This window comes from Colletotrichum abscissum (genome assembly GCF_030869225.1).
Source record: "Colletotrichum abscissum strain IMI 504890 chromosome Unknown Scaffold_19.1, whole genome shotgun sequence".
NCBI classification, from domain to species: Eukaryota; Fungi; Ascomycota; class Sordariomycetes; order Glomerellales; family Glomerellaceae; genus Colletotrichum; species Colletotrichum abscissum.
The window spans coordinates 161,631-180,617 of NW_026850087.1; the positions used below are offsets into that span (position 1 = coordinate 161,631).

Below are 18,987 nucleotides of genomic sequence, written 5' to 3' on the forward strand. Positions count from 1 at the left end.
TGCATGATTCCGGGCTCGGAACTCTCGGCGAGGTCGAGAACTTGGGGCTTGGAAGTGGCACCATGGTAGTAGGCAGTATGGTGAAAGTTGGCCAATTTCATGGTCCACTTTAGGACTAATTCTGGATCATTTCGTGAACGAGGAACGTCCGAATTCCTGAAAATATGGCCTGATCTTCGGGGAGCTGGCTGTGTTTCCGGCTCAGATAGCTGAGGGGCCAGGCTGAAGTGGTGATAGGTATTCGCAGCGCATGCAGACTTCTGTAGTGGCCTTGCCTGCGCCTCTATTTTGAATCAGATCTTTAGCACCTCCTTGGGAACGTCCACGGGTCTAGCCAGCGAATTGCGTCGACGCGCGTTCAGCCTGCTCAAGGGTCGGGTTTGCGGGTTCTTTGAATGGTGCCTGGGCACCAGCGTTGTTCCTAGATTCTCGCGCTCCCGTCTCCAATGGAACACAAGAGTCGGTCCAATGATTGCAACTTATAAGAGACATTTGTCTCAGCCTCCGAGGCGGCCCGCGGTCCGCCCCGCATTCGGGGATTCGGTACTGACAGGAGTTCGACGTATGAAATACATGTGTATTTGCGGGATTGAGACTATTCTGGTTGAGAAAATCACAGCAGTTTATTAAATGCCCGTGATACTGGACGAATGCAAATCTGATAAATCCCTCACCTGAACCATTACTATTCTGGGACGACTTGGCTCGACAAACTGAGTGACATACTCGATGATCATCCTGCGATGGCTGGTCAACCACCGTGTCACACTGGAAAAGGAATGATACTGTCTCTCATGAGTTGTTCAGACGCCACTATTTCAGGAAAGTTCAGTGAGATGAAAATTGGACTGTTATCTCAACATTTTCCCGGAATGAAAACGGCAGAAGTGGGGAGGAAACGAAAATCCTGCCAAGTCTCGATCGTAAAGCATGGAATCTCATGTTTCTGGCTCGTGAGATCCTGTCTTCGTGTGTGTATTGGTATCTCCGCAATGACCGTGAACAAGGAGGATCGATTCGGATATTGCCACCATATAAGACGTGAGCCGTGAACACGAAAGGCAGCAAACATCCAGCTCGATTAACGTGCTTCTCTTGAGTTTTCAATCACTATCTTCACTAATACCTTGTTTTGACACCTACATCTTAATCATAATTTTCAAAATGGGCGGTGGAGACGTCTCAGCTACCAAACTTCGAGATCACTTCATCTTCAAGAAGGCCGACGACTTCTTCCAGGATGAGATTGATGGTCAGGGCTCTGGCGTAAAGCAGCCCAAGTCGGTGTCGTACAGCGATGCCGACCAAAAGCTCCCTGACGGCAAGCTCAACCCAGCGTGTAGCCATGGAAGAATCTTCAGATTCAATGATGGATCTCTGCTTCTTGTTCAGTTCTTGAGGCCAAGAGTATGGAGAATTCGCTTTGATCCGCATAACACAGAGCCATCTCACTTTTCGGACTACAACACGTAAGTCTCCTAAGTTGTCTTATGATTCAGCGTAGAATACTGCGAGCAGAACGTATCCTCTAACCATCCGTCGTAGCCGTACTCTCATCCGAAATACCACGACCGAGCTGATCAGCATCTTGGACAAGTGCGAAGAGCTCGCATGGCAGGTTGAGCTGATTGAAGATGACCAATACTACATTTTGCAGTCGGTCGTTCAGCGGACCCCCAATGCACCCCCTGAGAAGGAGGTTCAGCTTTGGATTTCTCGCAATCCTTTCCAGATCACCGCAGTTCGTCTTTTGAAGAGCCTTGCTCCCGCTGAGGCGAGACCTGTGCCGCAGACGTTCGAGAAGGATGTCGTCGAAAGCCTCACTCTTCCTGTGAACGAAGGTTTCCGCCCTGCTGTGATCTGGAAGACCAAGCCAAGGGGTTTGCTTTATGGCGAGCACTCTGCTATCTTGTGCCTGGACAAGTCCATTACGGCTGATTATATGGGCTTTGGCGAGCAAGGTGGCAAAGACCTCTTCAAGAAAAAGACGTACATGAACTACTTCAGTAAGCCCACCGAAAGCTTTGCGTGGATCATGTAACTAATGAAAACCCCGCGCACAGACTTTGACAATATGAGGTACCAGAACGTCTACGGCGTCGGTCCCTTGGATGATCGTGAGCCTCTCTATCACTCGGAACCGTACTGGATTGAGGTGGACGCCCAACCGGGTTATCAAACCCAGATCGGAACCTTCATCGACAACTACTCCCAGATCTGTGTGGACATTGGCATGAAGGACCCAACTCAGCTTCGTGTGGCGACGCGTTTCAATAGTTTCCAGGGCATCTTCTTCGCCGGAGACAGCATTCAGGAAGTCATTCAGCTATACACCTCTGTCGTCGGCAAGCCGAAGCTCAAGCCCCGATACGTCCTAGGTTATCATCAGGGGTGTTACGGCTATGATACGCAAGAGATGGTCCTGGACGCTGTCCATCGATACCGACAGGCCAACTTCCCGATTGATGGTATGCATATTGATGTCGATATGCAGGATGACTACCGCACCTTCACCATCGACAAGCGTCCGGGTCACTTCCCCAACCCGGAGTGGATGTTTTCTGAGCTGCGCAGGCTCGGTGTCAAGTGCAGCACCAACATCACGCCATACATCAGCAATGTTCCCTCTAGCTCGTACAACACGTTGAATGAAGGCCTCGAGAACCAATACTTCCTCAAGGATGAGCGAGAGCTGGATCCTTCAGCCCCTGGCGCTCTCGAGCAGCGGTACATTCAGTACGGCACCAGCAACCTTTACTTCACCAATCCCAACACGGACAAGCCTGACTACTGGGATGGAGATGACTACACCTTCTCCAACAGCTTTAACAAGAGTGTCCCCTTCCATGGCGGCGTCTACTACGGCTGGAAGAATGGCCACCCTGGACACTACCCCAACTTGAACAACAAGGCCGTCCGCTACTGGTGGGGCAAGCAGTACGAGTATCTCTTCGAAACCGGCCTGGACTTTGTCTGGCAGGACATGACTCAGCCCTGCATCGCCGAGCAGTATGGTGATATGAAGTCGTAAGTCGAGATGGACCCCCTTTTGTCAATGGACTCATTCTGATTTATTTCTCCCTCCGTAGCTTGCCCTTCCGCTTGCTCTTGGATTCCGATGGGTGGTCCGGCGACCCCAAAGCCGCCGACAAGAAGAAGGCCATTGAGATCTGGTCTTTGTACAGCTACAACCTGCACAAGGCCACTTATCACGGCCTCAACCACTTGCACATGAAGACCAAGGACAAGAAGAACGACAAGCTCGCGTGGCGCGAGAACCGACGCAACTTCATCATCGGACGCGGCAGCTTCGCCGGTAGCCACCGCTTCGCTGGGCTCTGGACTGGTGACAACTCGTCGACCTGGGAGTTCCTCCGCATCTCTGTTGCGCAGGTCCTCGCTCTGGGACTGTCCGGCGTCACCATCTCTGGTGCTGATGTCGGTGGATTCGAGTTCATCGAGTCTGAGAGAAACTACCCCAACCCAGAGCTGATTATTCGCTGGTACGGGGCCTACTCCCTTTTGCCCTGGTTCCGGTAAGTTTTGTGCTCCAATCTCAATTCTATATGCCCGCTAATGTCTTTAGAAACCACTACACGAGGTTCCGAACCTGGATCGACGGCCCTAACCAGGGCAAGATGAGAAAGGACGGCAAGTGGTTCCAGGAGCCGTACGCCTATCAGCTGCACTACGAGCAACACAAGGATCAGTTCCAGGGTCGTGAGGCCGAGATTTACCGAGCTGTGTTGCCGACTTGCCGGTACTTGATCCGTCTTCGTTACTCGCTCATGCAACTGCTCTACGATGCCATGTTTGAGAACATGATCAACGGTCTGCCGATTGCCAGGGCCATGGTGAGTACCCGTCATCAGCATTACAACTTGATAGATGCATGGACTAACTTGTAACTCAAAGCCCGTCACCGACCATCTCGACCGCTCTCTTTTCAGCGCCGATGTATGCTACCTTTTGACATCTTCCATCGTGATTCCCACCTGCTAACCTTCTTGCAGAACCGTCGCTTCACCAGTTCCCAGTATATGGTCCGAAAGGATCTCCTGGTCGCCCCTGCTCTCGTCGGGGAGGATGGGCGCAAGAAGAAGTCCAGAAAGGTCTACCTGCCGTACCCCGACTCCTGGTACCCCTTGAACCTGCGACCTGACGACCCTCTCGGCGTTCCTCTTGGTCCCGCTGCCTCTGGTGGTCAACGCATCGAGTACGACTGCCGAATCTCCGACGACGAGCGCCAACTCCCGTACTCGACTCCCATGTATGTCCGTGAAGGTCAGTAATCGTCGCCATTTGACAAGTTTCTCTTGAAAGAGATCTTTGACTAACAAACAAATCAGGCGCCATCATCCCCAAGGTCGGCGTCAGGGACTACGTTGCCGATCCCAGCACGACCCCTCAAAACGCCAACCCCATCACCGTCCACGTCTACCCCGGAAAGGACAACGTAAGGACTGAGATCCCTGCTTCTATCAAGACGTGTTCTGACTGAAACACCTACAGATCTACGACATGTATCTCGACGACGGAATCTCCAGGGACAGCGCGCCAAAGAACTCTACATTGGAGACCGCCGTTGGCGCGCGTCCTTGGTACGGCGAGGCACACCACTACGACGGTCTCGCTGATGCCCAGGCTAACGACAACTACACAAAGGTCCAGATCAAGCAGGTACGTCGCATTCATCTCGTTCTAAAATTCTACAAGACGTGGACATTGTCATTCAGGAACAGAAAAAATGCTGACAATCACGGTAGTTCACCCAAAAGAGACTCTCCGACCAAGAGGACTTCGGAAAGTACACCCGCAGACTCACAGCCAACGCGCCCCATAACAAGTTCGGCGCCGAGGCGTCCAAGTACATTGGCACAGACTACACCTTTGTCTTTTGGCACCGCGGAGAGAGCAACCTGGACTCCATCAAGGTCAACGTCACGGGCGCGGACCTCCACTACAACGTCAACCACGGCGTCAGAGCGACCATTGTTACTGTTCCCATTTCCGCGGTTCACTCGGAGAAGGGAGTCGAGATCACGTTGGAGTTTGACGGGGACTATTAAAGGCTGGTCTGAGGGCTTGAGAAAGATCATGCCGGAGATGCTTGGTTGCTCGAAGGGTACATGTTCCCCGTTGTGCTTTTCGTACCAGTAGTTGCGCTTCATGGCGAAATAATGCCCAACCTATCGTTTATTCTCCTCTGTAGCAATACATTGCGCCATATGTTCGATGAGGCTGCAGCTGAGTACCCTTGGGCAATTGACAGCCTACAGAAAGTAGCGAAAGGTGAGCAGTGGGAGTCTTTTAATTCAGAAAGGTCTAGGGTACATTCAGCTCAACCAAGCTCAGCCGTAGCAAATTATTCATGCAGGCTCATTATCAACACACTCGAAAAGACTGAAACCCATGTCAGCCTGAGAAACCAGTTTGCAGACGTTTGAATCCCTGTCGTCGAAAGTCTGCCGCAATGAAGTTCTATCCCGCATGATCACTTGTCTCGTAAAACGCCAGACCAACCAACCCTTCCAGCACCGCCGCAAGTTTCATTCATCGTAAGGTTCATAAGAAGGTTTTAAAAGGGGGATCGAGAAGGTATAGAAATAATCGGTCACTACGCGCCCGGTCCGGAAGGGGCATGGATGCCGTGAAAGCCAATGCCAACGGCAAACTCGCACTCTGCCCTGCCGAGCTCCGTCATGGTCCTGGCATCGAGGCACAAGAGATAACTTGTCTGCGCGGTGCCGTCGAGCACGACACTCAGAATCACACCGTCGTCTTCGGCCATCTGTCCATCGGTACCATCGGCGCCGCCAGCGGATGAAGAAGGCCGAGGAACAAAGATTGGCTCGCCGGGCGTGTGAGCCGTGGGACACTCCCACATGAGAGCTTCGGCGGTATCGGCGTCCGTCTTGACGATTGTGTCGAGAAGGGTGCTGAGGCCGCGGTCCGAGAGACTGTAGACGTAGCGGTGACGTTTCGTCAAGTGCGCAGGGTTGATTGTGGGGAGTTCGCCGGCGTGCGGGGCCGGGATCAAGACCGCGAGCTCCGGTGGTGGTGTAGTCGTCACTGTTGTTATCTTTTGTGTTTGTGAGTCGTCGGGTTTGGGGATTCTGAATTTGAAGCGTTGGAGGCTAGCCCAGCCGTTCTTGTAGCGCTTGTTCTCGTCTGTCCAAAACTTCTCGCCGGCAGAGTTGCGATTCATGATGACGTCGTAATAGAGATTGTAGAGAATGTTGAGATTTTGGTAGCCTGCTATCTCGCAATAGACGTCAAGCATGCCGTCGCTACCGTCGGCCGCCGGCTCCTCAAAGGCGTTTGTGGCATGGAAGAAGAAGCCCGCGGGGGTGTCGAAAGAGGCGACGACGCCGTTCCCCTGGTGGCGATCGATGAAATACCACTTGCATGTGTTGGTCTTGTCGAACGGCACAATGGCGTCTAGAATGTTTCGTTCCCAAGGGACAGAGAGGCCTTTGTAGCCCAGGTGCGACGAGGGAATGCATAGTACGATGAACGATTCTGTGAGGAAGAAACTGTGGATGTAGGCTGGCTTCGCGTCGGGCCCGGCAATAGTTGCAAGAATCTCCGTCTCGCCCGTCGCAAAGCTAGTGCGGAAGATGCGGTAGGTCGACTTCATGGCGAAGGCAAGGTTGAAGTTGTACATGTCGCCGGTAACCGGGTCGCGCTGGGCGTGGGCGCAAGACATGGGACCGGAGAGAGACGGATGGAGTTTTTCCTGCTTTGCGAGGCCGATGGGTTCCAGGGTCGCTGGGTCAATCTCCATGAGAGGGCTTGAGTCGGTTGATAGCCAAAGGCTGCGGACAGCGTTACGGTGGCCTGGCCCCGCGGGGCCTTGATCTTTCGTATCGAAGCCGGGGACATTTGCGTTGACGGCAACGCAGATGTTGGGAGCAGTGCCGCGGGCGAAGACGCCCATAAACTTGCCAAACATCCCGACACAAGGGTCGGCTTTTTGGCCAAAGGTGTAGCGGTTCTGGTGGCCTGCGGCTTTGATGGAGGCGACGAGGTCGTCGGATTGCCGTCTGGAGGAGTAGAGCACGCGGGTCTGACCGCCTGGGGATTCAGGAGGAGTAATGTCAAACTTATGCGTCTGGGCGAAGCCGTCGAACCAGTGGGAAACGTAGTAGGTGCCCTTGGGTGTGTCTTCGATCTTGCAGCTGCCCGGGCCCGTTCTATAGAGGGCGCCGGCGGCCCAGACTGGGATCTGTCCTTGGACGTGCAGTTCGATGGGGCCGCGTTCCTCGGTGAGGCCATCGAACTAGAGCTGTTAGCTGGCGTCTTGGAGGGCATTGATGTAAGAGAAGGGGAGGCTCACGCCTGCCTCATTTGGCCATTCTTCGTAGGGCGCCCTGAGACGGTTCTCCTCGAACATTTGAAGGTCTGCTGCCTCGTCTTTGGCGGTACGCCTGACGGTTCTGGCTGGGATCTTGGTGTTGGTAGACATTGTTATGGCGGTCGTAGTCGTTTTGGTTGTGGTTGTGGTAGCCATTTTGGGACTTTATCTTTGTAAACAGAAATGAATGGGCGACGATTCCGTGGTGCTAGGTTTGCAGCTTGGTGTGTGCCGTCTAAATCCAAGGTCAGTGACATTTGCGAGTTGTATACTGAGGCAGAAGTATGCATGAGGTAAGATGAGTAAGAGAGCAGTGAGTGTGTTCACTCATGAATACTGCACGGACAGCAGATGTCGAGTGAAAGACACTCAAGATGAGGCACACACATGAAAGCTGCCACGTGAACTGGCAGGTATCAACTTACGCTATTTTTCAGCCGGTGTTTGCTAGTTTGCTAGTGACCGGATCGGTGCAAGTGGCCGGTGAGGCTCGGTGTATCGGTGAGGTAGTGTAGTTGTCGGTAGAGTCGGTGAGTTATGAAAGAAGTGAAGAATCCGCTATGCAAGAGGTGGACAATCTTTTGGCCCCCAGGAAGAAGAAGCAAATATTGTTGGTCGGCGGCATCTAATGACCCATGTCAGAGAGGCAGCACAGATGGATGAAACGTAGGCACGATGAGATCCTAGATGAGCTGCAGAGCGGAGATGAGAAAGAGGGAAGAGGATGGCGATCTTTTAAGTAAGGTAGGTAGAATGCATATGTATGTTGACGGGCCATGGGATGGGTCTGCTTACATGACGGTGTTGCTACGCAGGATGTCAGGCGATGTACAAGCATTAAGCGCCGGGAGCATTCATCAAACGGGATGAATGAAGCAGTGCGGCGTGAGTATGTGAGATGTATCTCAGTACTCCGTAAACGTAGGTAGGTGACTGTGAGGGCGATACGGGGGAGACGAGCTGAATGGTGCGAGAGCGAGATACCTACCTACTGTTGCGGGAGGCGAGTAATTATCGACCGGGGGCACAGAAGTGCGGTGAAAACGGTTACGGACGTAGGAGCGGGTGGTTGTTCGGTTAGTTGATGAGGGGTGTGTGTGTATGTGCGTGTGTGTGTGTGTGTGTGTGTGGATGTCCAAGGTGAGAGTGAGCAGAGTGAATGAGAAACTTTTGGTCGTCAATGGTCGATCGATACCACTTTACCCGGCGTGTTGGTGAGATGGGACGGGGATTGAGATACCCATGCGCAATCCACGATGCGACCAAGACGGGATTCCGAGTAAGTGATGCGAAGAATCGGATTGAAAAATCTCAGACCCGATCAGACACCCAGGTGGAAAAGCAACGTGATTGCGACAGTCCAGCGGAACGGACGCGAGGAGAAGGGGATTGATTCACAACTTCCAGGATAACTTGACGAGGTAGGTAGCGGAATTCTCATGCAAGCCGTTTTGGAGAAGGCGGCGCGGGCGGGACGGTACGGCCGTAGCAGGGCGGAGGATGGTCAATGTGCGCGGCACCAAGAGGAGCCTATTGATGCGGGCTTTTTACCGAATCCAGACAGCTTCCAAGTTAAGGAAGAGTGGCATACGGAGTAATAGTATGAGCTTTGCAAACCAGTAAGGGTCTGGACAGTTCCCGAATGTGTGGTATTGGTGGTGTTGCTAGGTATTGTTGTTGTGTGTTTTGGGGTGGTACAAGCGACAAAGTGGCATTTAGTGGCGGTGGGTGTTGGAGGTGTTGGTGTTGAGATGGATGTCGACTGTCTTTACTTCTTTTCTCTTCTTCTCTGGCTGCTTCTCGTCGGCCCGAGTAGATGGGTAAAATATTGGAGAGAGAGTCAGACATACGCATAAAGAAGTGAGCGGATGGTTCATGTCATCATTGATTCAGACAACGGTGCCAACGGCGGGATTGCAGAAGACCGAGGGTCCCGCTGCACCTGCCATGGCGTCGTCATCGAAAAAAGGGTGGCCATTTGGCGCTGCCACAGACAGCATGTGTCAAACTGTGTAGGCCGTCGACGGGTGCAACAAGCACAAGCGTGCAACAAGCCTCTCTCTTCCTCTTGATTTCTCAGTCAGCCACACCCGAAACCCCAAAAGCCAAGGTAAAAAGATCTGACCGACCTTTGATATGCCCGGGCCCCTGGCCATGGGGATGGAACGATGGAGTATGGAGCTACTGAAGAAGCTTATCCCGGACTTTCAGCTTGGAATGTCAAGTTCCATCGCGTACGGAGTAGATGCTAGTGCGCACTGCGTGCATGTTCATGTCATGTCGGAGCGTGGAGACTTTTTTTTTTGGTGAGATGTGCGATCGATGCAACGTGGTCATGGAATGATAACCGAGTACTGATATCAGACCGCATTCGCCCAACGTCAGATGAGACCCATGCCACCGTAGATCAATCAATGTGTCTCTCAGTTCTCGGGGTTTCCTGTGTGCGGCCTGCCCATGTCGGACGGGACGCACCTGTCAATGGGCCCCATTGTTTCGTTTCGAGCTGCTTCGTCCAGCGGTGATGCAGAAAGAAATTGGTGAACCTCCCAGCCGGGATTGCTTCTTCTTCTTCTTCCGCTTTCTTCTCTTTTTCCTTGTTGGTTCGTTGGTCGGCTGGTCGATTGGCGATGGCCCCGGTGAGAGGGAGAGTGGAGGTGTTGGTCTGGGCCCTGCACTGTGGGCATTTCACCCCAGCCTGGGAGATTCAGGTTAGGTACGTATCCCCAGTTGCGAGGACTTTGTGTGGAAGAACATCGGGAACAACAGCGACTCAGGGCAGCGGGTTAAGCGAGGAAATCCACTCGGCCGGCAGAACCTGGGATTACCTAACCTCCGTTCCGTATCTCACATCCTGGCACGTGCTTGGTACCTCAGCTTACCTTAGGTAAGGCACCGTAAGGCACTCAGGTACCCTGCTACGGCCTCTTCAACTGAGGTGCTTCTCCCACGTTCAAATGTTCCTAGCCCTCAGCACATATTTGGTCACCGTGAGATGTTCCGCCCAGATGCAACGCTCAGCTACATACAGGCCACGAAAACTGATAAACCATGTGGCTTCTATAGTGATAGCTTGGCATTCAAGTCACGCACTTAAGGAAATACGCCTCTGATGCTGCAGCAACGGCTTCCGACCCGATCGCGGCATGGCGGCCCCACAAGAGCTCCGGCTTTATTCCACACCACCTCCGTCAGCGGTGGCTACAGCCAATGGCCTCTCTCTCATGGCTCGCCTCGGCCGTCACTATCACTTTAGTACCTTGCCTTACCTACTTGATGTTATCCCATGGACAAGAATGGTAGCCACATATATCATTGCCTGTTCTCTCATCGCATGGAACTGAGACGCGCCTTGTCACACAGTTGTCCCTGTCTCACCGTGCTCCTATGTGTCAGTTAGCCACGGGTCATCACGGACTACCGCATACTGACAGGCTCGCGGTGTCACCTACATTAATTCGGCAGTGTATGGCTCACATATCCGCGCGGATCCTCGCTGTCTCCCCTTCCGTCCAGAGCGGGAAACGTGCGGAATCGATTGATTAAGATCGCCCCTCAATGGGCCTCTGGAAGGTACGCCTACGCTGTTCAACGTCTACCGTTGCACAGCACATTGCGACCAATCTCTTGGTAGCACGACATCATGTTCTGGCCAAGAGGTTACTGTGATATAGCAACATGCTTTGCGCCTTCTTTGCACTTGATCAAATTGTGTCGCGGCAATTGTGGGCTTCATTGGAGACAAGTCGAGGTCGACTCTGCAGCTTTAGCAACCACTATCGTATGTGATTGACCCGTCGTTCTGAGCAAATCCAGTGTCAGATTGGGGAAACTGGAGAGAACATAACTAGGGGCTGTGGCAGTGATAGGTGAGAAAGGTCCGGTGAAAGCTTGCCAGCCGTCAACGGTGAGACATTCTCTCAGCTTTTTGGCTCTAGACTTCAGCTTCCAGCCACGCAAGCCGGGTAACCAGATGCGTCGATTAGGCTTCATCAAAGATGCGGGGAACGATCATCTGTGGCATATAGCGAGCATATAGTCCGTATTTCGTTCGAATAGCATCCGTCAAAGTTGGCACAACATGACATTTAGGGTTCATCAAGCTGAATGTGAATGACTGAAAACATCTTTGGAAAGGTTGGTACCAAATTACAGCACGTAGTATCGACATGAGGGTTGGATATCCTTCGGCTATATCTATCTGTTAACTATTCACATTCTCACAATAAATCTCTTTCAACTTGCCCCCCCCAACTTTCCAAACTCACTTCTTCTGAAGAAATCATCGAGTATCTCATCAAAGTCTCAATATGGGCGGAACAATCACAAGAAAGAACATCCGCACATTGTCTACAAAGGAGCTCGACGACCTCGTCAGGGCATTCCACGGCATCCAACAGCTTCCCCCTCATGATCCCAACTCCTTCTTCACCATTGCCGGTTACCATGGCGAGCCTTTCAGGGGTGCTGGATACGCCAATCCTGCTTGGTGGGGTGGTTACTGCAACCACGGCAATGTCCTCTTCCCAACTTGGCACCGCGGCTACCTCCTGAGGCTCGAAAAAGCTCTCCAGAGCCAGGTCCCCGGTGTAGCTCTGCCCTACTGGGATGAGACCGAAAAGGAGTCCCTGGAGCACGGCATTCCTCCCATCTTCCTGCAGAGAAAGTACAAGTTCTCCGACACTGGCAAGGAGATCTCCAATCCACTGTTCTCGTACACGTTCCAGGCCAGAATCCAGGACAGGCTCGATCCTATCCCGGATGCCGACTACACCAAGCCTGCGGGCTATGAGACCGTCCGCTACCCATTCTCGGGGCTTGTGGGCCCGAAGGACAAGAACAAGACCTGGGTTCACAACAATTCGCTGCATGAAATGGGAGAGAAAGCCACGAACAAGATGCTCAATGACAACATTACCACCTGGCTCACCAAGTCTTCTTTCTTGAACAGCGACGGGAAAAGGCAATCTGCCGGAGTCAAGGATAAGTATTACCACTGCCTCGACGCTCCCAATTACACCGTGTTCTCCAATACGACTTCGGCGCAGCAATGGAACGACGAGGGCCTTCAAGAGCCCGGGTTCAAGTCCGTCGTACCACTCGAATCCCCGCACAACTTGATTCACTTGGCCGTCGGCGGTTTCGACCTACCTGGCAGCAACTCTGACCAGATCGGCGACGCAAACGGCGACATGGGCGAGAACGACACGGCCGCCTTTGACCCAATCTTCTACTTCCACCACTGCTTCATCGACCTCATGTTCTGGCGGTGGCAGAAGAAGCACAACAAGGAGCACTCACTCGAAATCATCCAGGGCTACCCCGGCACCAACTCCGTCGACAATCAGGGCCCAACGCCCGGCGTGGCGGGCGGCACCTGGCTCACCCTCGACAGCCCCCTCGACCCATTCAGGAACCCTCACGGCGCGGACAAGGCAATGACGTCTAGAGACGTGGTCAATATTGCCGAGCTGGGCTACGTATACGACTACCCCGAACCCCCGACACGGGTCGGCGAGCCTCATGGTCCGAGTCCCGTGTTGACCGTTAGCGGCATCAACCGCGCCGCCATCGGGGGTTCCTTTGTCGTTTCCGCCTGGGCCACGTTGAAGAGCGGGGAAAAGGTGCTGGTCGGGACGGAGGCTGTGCTCAGTCGTTGGCACGTATCTGGGTGCAAGAATTGCCAGAACCATTTGGAGGTCAGAACACATATACCGGTTGAGGGCTGGACGAAGAAGGATACGGACAAGATGGAGTTTGAAATTGGGCTGCATACCCGGAATTTGAGCGGTGTTCCCAAGGACGGGCGTGGAGAAGGGGTTCAGAAGCCGAGATTCAGCCTTGAAACTGATCATTTATAGTTGTTCCTTGCAGAGATTGGTTGAACGCTTTTGTCTTCTTACGGCTTCGGTAATACATCTGGCACTACGTTTCACAAAGTGTCCCGGCTTTTTAAATCTAGTCCTATCTCCATAGTAACTACCGCGAAGTGGCCTTATGATGTTGAGTCCTGCACATGTGCCACAAAGTGACAGTGCGACATTGCAATGTGAGGTGCCCTGGCTTCCTTCTGAGGATTGGCGACTCACTGAGGATCCATGCGATCATAATGCCAAGATGTTGGTGTTGGATCGCTCGTCCTGAAGCATGTAAATGGACACTTACATCTAGGCCGGCATACCCTCTCTATCTTACATTGCCTTGTGCCGAACGGGCTGCGCCTGCAGCGTTTACGAATTGCAAAGCCTGCTCTCAAAACGCTTTCGCAAACAGCCCTTCAGTTAGATCTACTGGCAAGACTTGGCGGGAACTGAGGGTTTACTCCAAAGTCACAAGCCTGAGGCTGATAACTTACAGGGGATACGGAACTTTAGAGTTGCTGTGATCTGCGATCATCCCAAAACCAACTACCTACAGAGGCTTGATCTTAAACTTGACAAAGACCCCAAATATCCGGTACGAAACTTCCATCCTCATGGACGAGCTTTGGCATTATACTTACAGGCTACTAATTCATGCAGATGCTGTTCGTTGCCTAAGTACTGAGGCGAGCTGACACCTTGACACAGCATTTGATGTTCTCTTTTGGTTGGTGCTCCCCCCTCTGATTCGTTACTGTCAGGTCCACCCGTCTTATTCCCCGCACGTCAAGACGATGTTTGTTCTCAACACACTCAACACTTCGCAAGGATGATGGACCCAGTCGGGAATATTCCTAAACCAAGCCATACCACATCCCAGTATGATTTTCGACAGACCGTCCAAACCTTGGGCCCGAAATACGTGCCGTCGGCAGAATGCGGTGCTCCCCGGAGAAAGCTAGTCATCGTGGGCGACGTTCACGGGCGAGCATCACAGCTACAAAAACTTCTGGACAGAGTCTGCTTCGATAAAGATGCGGGGGACTACCTAGTTTTTACCGGTGATCTGGTCAACAAGGGCCCCGACAGCGCGGGCGTGGTACAGCTCGCGATGGACCTCGGCGCCAGCTGCGTCAGGGGCAACAACGAGGACCGCGTGCTGGCTGCGCGTGGGTTCATTGAGCGCGGCAGGGTCACTGGGTCTACGGGCGACGACGGGAAGATGGTTTTCGAAGACAGCAAGGAGAAGTTGCCGGCGGATATCCCGTACGCCGTGTCGAGCGACTACGTCACTGCGACGCAGCTTTCTGAGGAGCAGGTATCGTGGCTCTCATCGCTGCCTCTCATCTTGCACATCGGACCGTTCAGAGGCGCCAAGAGTCCTCCTTGGAACTCTGGGACTGTGGTGGTCGCGCATGGTGGTCTGGTACCGCTGCTACCGATGGAGGAGCAAGATCCTTGGGCTGTGATGAACATGCGCAGCCTGGTGTATCCGATCGACGGCGTCCACCCGGAGAACGTGGAAGTTGCTCTTGCGAAGAGGATCAAGAGCCGTCTGTGTCGACATGCGGCATTTCAGGTCGCAAAGGGCGAGGGACTCGATGGTGAGCTGGCACGAGTCTTAAGTCTGTGGGATGGTGATGAGGTTTCAAAAATTGCAACAAATCAAGAGGGGGGGACCATTGCCATTGAACTCAATGATGGAAAACGCTGGAGAGAGGCTTGGAACGAGACTCAGAACATGATTGAAGCACCAGAGGATCGCTCGGTTGTCGTGTATGGTCACGACGCCAAGGAAGGGTTGCAGGTGGAACCATATATCCAAGTACTGGAATCGCTCAAGGGGAAGGGAGCCCAAGGACCATGGACCAGGTATGCGTTTGGTTTGGATTCTGGATGTGCGTATGGTAGAGAGCTATCGGCCATGGTGATTGAGGCGAGTCCGGATGGAAGTGATGTTGTTCATCGTATAGAGCAGGTCAAGGGGGTTGAAGAATGAGACGTGGGCTGGTCTAAAGCCAACAAGGTGAAGCATGGGTTGTAGGTAGGACAGTTTCCCATGGTGTGCCAAACATCCTTCACTTTAGATAGAGGGGGAGAGAAAGAGCGAGATTTGGGGGATGTGAGAATAGTCAGCTGCATCGTATCGAGTCGTTGGCCCATATGCCAATCGTGCCATAAGTGCGGTCACTCGGCTTAGTAGTCGAAGTCACGAAGAACTGCACTAGTCATTAGCGGGAGCCGCAGAAGAATACTACTGAAAGCCACCTATCTCAAACATGCAAGTGTAAAAAGTGGGAAATAGTGATAGAGTTATCCGACCTAACCACACTAGACGTATACATACTTACATGTGAGTGACAAACCGATCCTCTCAATTCAGTCTGGCTATCCAGTTGAGCATTCTCGTTCCTTATAAGAAGTTGCCAACTTAACGCTCTTCATGCTTTAGTCTGTTCCGCGTTGGCAGAGATGCATGCACAGTCAGCAAAGGACATCCTCATTCCTAGGATAAATGCATCACTGGAGGGGTTACTGTACTGCCCGTGTAAGGGAATTGACCCGCATATCATCCGAACGATTCAACACTCGTCGTCAAAGTTGCAGACAAGACAGGCACAGACAAATCGGATGAAACTGGTCCCCTCATTTACCACTTCAACGCAACCCTTCAATACCTTGGCCGGGCGTTGCTTCTTCTTGGCGCGGGCCAAGATGAGTGGTGACCTTTTGCTTGGCTTGGGCCCTAGCGAGAATGCGGTCGAGGTTCCAAAGTACCTACTAGATAGGTGAGTTATAAGGGACTGACACCCGCCGGAAATATCGGAAGTCTCGGCATCACCGGCTCCGTCCCCCAACGTCATTCTGCCAACTGCTCTCGTACAATACACACTCTTTCCCCCCCTTCTCATCCGCCACACCCCCCTTGTATATCTTTATTTGCGCCCATTCGAAAGGGAAAACCGTATTGCAGCTATTTTGTTCGGGAAAGTCGGCTTTCGCGCGCCTTTGCGAGAGAATGTCAGATACCGCCGACGATGAACCCGTATACAAGCGTAAGCGGGTCGCAAAGGCCTGCCAGACATGCCGATCCATGAAATCCAAAGTGAGATTAAACAGCCCAAGTCTCTAACATCCTTTCTTCCGCATTGACATTATACCTATGTGTTCACAGCTTACTCATACAAATTGATAGTGCGACGGGAAACAGCCAAAGTGTGGAAGATGCGTCGGGTATGGCTACGACTGCGTCTACTCCGTAGGAAGACCTCGTCGACGACGGGAAAAGGCCACCGGCAACGGAGATGCCGGTGCAGAAGGTCCAGCAGCCGGATCTGGCCCCGGCGCGCACACGCATGCCGCCCTTAAGATCGCCGTAGATCAGTATGAGACTCTAGTGCAAAGCCTCATCACACAGCTACCCTCTGCCCAACAGCAGCAAGACGCCCAAGCGCAGCTCAACTCCATCAAGTCGCAAGTTGACCAGGCCGTGGATAAGACGTCCTCGACAGAGACGCCGTCATACTCGCCGGGCGTGGACCGTGGACAGCACAACCACCCCGATTACCAACCTTCCCCGACACCTTCGCTCAAGCCTAGCCAGAGATACTTGGGCGAGGTCAGCGACGTGCACTTCTTCAATGTCATTAAGCGAATCCTACAGACAAAAGACGCTCCCGGCGGCGGCGGTGGCGGTAGCAGTGTAGGGGCGGACCACGACTTTGACAGCTACGAACAGGACGGCGACGCGCTGCTCGCCGGCGCTGCCGCAGGAGGGAGGCTGGTGGAGCTTCCCGGCCCCGAACAGGAGCGCAAGTTCACCAATGTGTACTTTGCAACAATCCACCTCGCGTACCCTTTCATACCGCAGTCTACCTTCTCGAAGCTGTGTGACAGGATAGGGGGCGCGCCCAACGGCGGTGATCGTTTGGGAGGCACGGAATCTGCTCTTTATTGTAGGTTTGAATCATGCGCCCCTTTTTCTATCAACCTCCCTGGGAGCCGTGGGATAGCAAGATAAGACGGGGCTAACGTAAGTCATAGATGTAATCTGCGCCATTGGCTCATATTATACGTCTTTTCTGGAGAAGAACTCGGATACCCGCCATTTCCACGGCGTCTACTTCCAGCGTGCTTTAGCTCTTGCTGCATCAACGGCATCGTCGGATCGGTCCATTAACCAGGTCTCACTGCTTCTGACGCAATGTTTCTACTATCTCGCGGTATCTCGGACGGACAGGTTTGTTTTGCATTGTCTCACCATGTCCCATTACACACATCTAACATTCGCAGCTGCTGGATGACCCTGGGCCAAGCCGTCCGAATCGCTCAAGGTATCGGTCTACATGTCGAAAAGGACAAGAACAACCCCCGGCACACGGTAGAAACCGAGACGCGTCGCCGGGTGTGGTACTCCATCTACGTCCTGGACCGTCTTCTCTCCCTCCAGCTGGGCCGCCCCGCGGCCGTACACGAGGACGACTTCAATGTACCGCTCCCTTCGCGGCGTGCCGACTCGGAGATTGACTGGGAGGCCACTCACATGGAGCCGCCGGTCGAGGAGACGTCGGGCGGGGACTACTTCCTCGCCGTCATTGGTTTCTCGCAGATTCTGGGCCGCGCGCTGCGGGATGTTTTTGGGCCGAGGCACTCGCAGCTCACCTCTGCGGGTGCCCTCCGGACGAGGGAACTGGATCGCCAGCTTGTGGATTGGAAGTCGAAGCTCCCGCGACGGTTGCGATTTGATCTGGGGCATGCCTTTGACCAGAACTTTGCATTCAAGAGACAGGTAGGTTTCTACAGAAGTGGTCTGCGCTGTGTACGCAAACTTCAACATAGTACTAACAAACACCAGCGAAACATCCTCGCAGTCAAGTTCCACCACCTGCGGGCTCTTCTGCACCGGCCATACCTGTGCTACCCCCTCCTCCGCGGCCTCGACGACACGTCCTCCACACTCTCCGAGGTAGACTGGCATCTCGTCAGCATATCAGAAAAGACATGTGTTGCCGAGGCGCGGGAGACGGCGCGGCTGCTGCACGGCGTCTCGAGCGAGAAGGACCTGGTCCACGACTTCCCCTGGTGGCAGATGATTTCGTGTCTCTTGTGCGCGAGCTCCATTCTGTTGATATCGAGTACGTTTACGCAGCCCATGGCGGAGGACGAGGCCGTCTTTGACACCGAGGGCCTTTCGGACGATGCGGAGACGTGTCTCAAGATGTTTGAGGCATTGAGCTGCAACTCGTCGAGCGCCAAGAGCGCCCGGGATATGTTGAAGGGGCTCAAGGAGTGCGGCATCGACTGGAAGAGCAAGAACCCGCCCCGGCCGGCGGTGTTCGCTGAGATGCCGCAGCAGCAGCAACAGCATCAGCAGCAGCAACCTCAGCATCATGTTCCAAATAGCTCGATGCAGGCGCAACATCAGGCGCAGCAGGCGATGCTGTCGCCGGTGGAGATGGGTGCGTTGAGCGGGATGCCGGACTCTGCTACCGCGCAGGATATGGGAATGCTTGGGATGGGTGTGGCTCCTTTGGCGCCCGGCCAGTGGCCGGCGGAGATTGTGGACTCGATGGCGTGGTCTGCGCAGTTCTTTGATGCCATTCAGGGGTATGGGAATGGCGAGTAAGGGGCATGTTTTGGCGGGATCAATGCTGTACTAACATAATGATGTAAGTTGGTTATCATGTACAAAAGTCATGTGTACATTTAGTTCGAGAGAGGCAGTAAGGTATCTTGAGATGATCAGCATCAAGGCAGTCCATCGCAGCC

General features: G+C 53.4%; 6 protein-coding genes across 6 annotated transcripts; 5 read left to right on the forward strand and 1 right to left on the reverse strand.

Moving 5' to 3' along the window:
* Positions 1 to 1,164: 1,164 nt before the first annotated feature.
* Positions 1,165 to 5,069, forward strand: CABS01_08377 (alpha-1,4-glucan lyase; the record flags this gene model as incomplete). Its single annotated transcript, XM_060541737.1, has 10 exons — positions 1,165 to 1,469; positions 1,546 to 2,006; positions 2,064 to 3,027; positions 3,090 to 3,536; positions 3,587 to 3,854; positions 3,916 to 3,957; positions 4,014 to 4,284; positions 4,350 to 4,456; positions 4,513 to 4,680; positions 4,767 to 5,069. The coding sequence occupies 10 exons, from the start codon at positions 1,165 to 1,167 to the stop codon at positions 5,067 to 5,069; spliced, it is 3,336 nt and encodes a 1,111-aa protein (XP_060401894.1).
* Positions 5,070 to 5,617: 548 nt separating this feature from the next.
* CABS01_08378 (carotenoid cleavage dioxygenase 1) lies at positions 5,618 to 7,513 on the reverse strand (the record flags this gene model as incomplete). The annotated part of the gene is made up of 2 exons (XM_060541738.1): positions 5,618 to 7,282; positions 7,340 to 7,513. 2 exons carry the CDS (start codon positions 7,511 to 7,513, stop codon positions 5,618 to 5,620), a joined length of 1,839 nt encoding a protein of 612 aa, XP_060401895.1.
* A 1,595-nt stretch (positions 7,514 to 9,108) lies between these two features.
* On the forward strand, positions 9,109 to 9,901 carry CABS01_08379 (uncharacterized protein; the record flags this gene model as incomplete). The annotated part of the gene is made up of 3 exons (XM_060541739.1): positions 9,109 to 9,177; positions 9,351 to 9,530; positions 9,764 to 9,901. 3 exons carry the CDS (start codon positions 9,109 to 9,111, stop codon positions 9,899 to 9,901), a joined length of 387 nt encoding a protein of 128 aa, XP_060401896.1.
* A 1,766-nt stretch (positions 9,902 to 11,667) lies between these two features.
* Positions 11,668 to 13,218, forward strand: CABS01_08380 (uncharacterized protein; the record flags this gene model as incomplete). Its single annotated transcript, XM_060541740.1, has 1 exon — positions 11,668 to 13,218. The coding sequence occupies one exon, from the start codon at positions 11,668 to 11,670 to the stop codon at positions 13,216 to 13,218; it is 1,551 nt and encodes a 516-aa protein (XP_060401897.1).
* Positions 13,219 to 14,047: 829 nt separating this feature from the next.
* On the forward strand, positions 14,048 to 15,217 carry CABS01_08381 (calcineurin-like phosphoesterase; the record flags this gene model as incomplete). Its single annotated transcript, XM_060541741.1, has 1 exon — positions 14,048 to 15,217. The coding sequence occupies one exon, from the start codon at positions 14,048 to 14,050 to the stop codon at positions 15,215 to 15,217; it is 1,170 nt and encodes a 389-aa protein (XP_060401898.1).
* A 1,020-nt stretch (positions 15,218 to 16,237) lies between these two features.
* On the forward strand, positions 16,238 to 18,844 carry CABS01_08382 (uncharacterized protein; the record flags this gene model as incomplete). The annotated part of the gene is made up of 5 exons (XM_060541742.1): positions 16,238 to 16,324; positions 16,415 to 17,174; positions 17,263 to 17,458; positions 17,512 to 18,007; positions 18,074 to 18,844. 5 exons carry the CDS (start codon positions 16,238 to 16,240, stop codon positions 18,842 to 18,844), a joined length of 2,310 nt encoding a protein of 769 aa, XP_060401899.1.
* Positions 18,845 to 18,987: the final 143 nt, after the last annotated feature.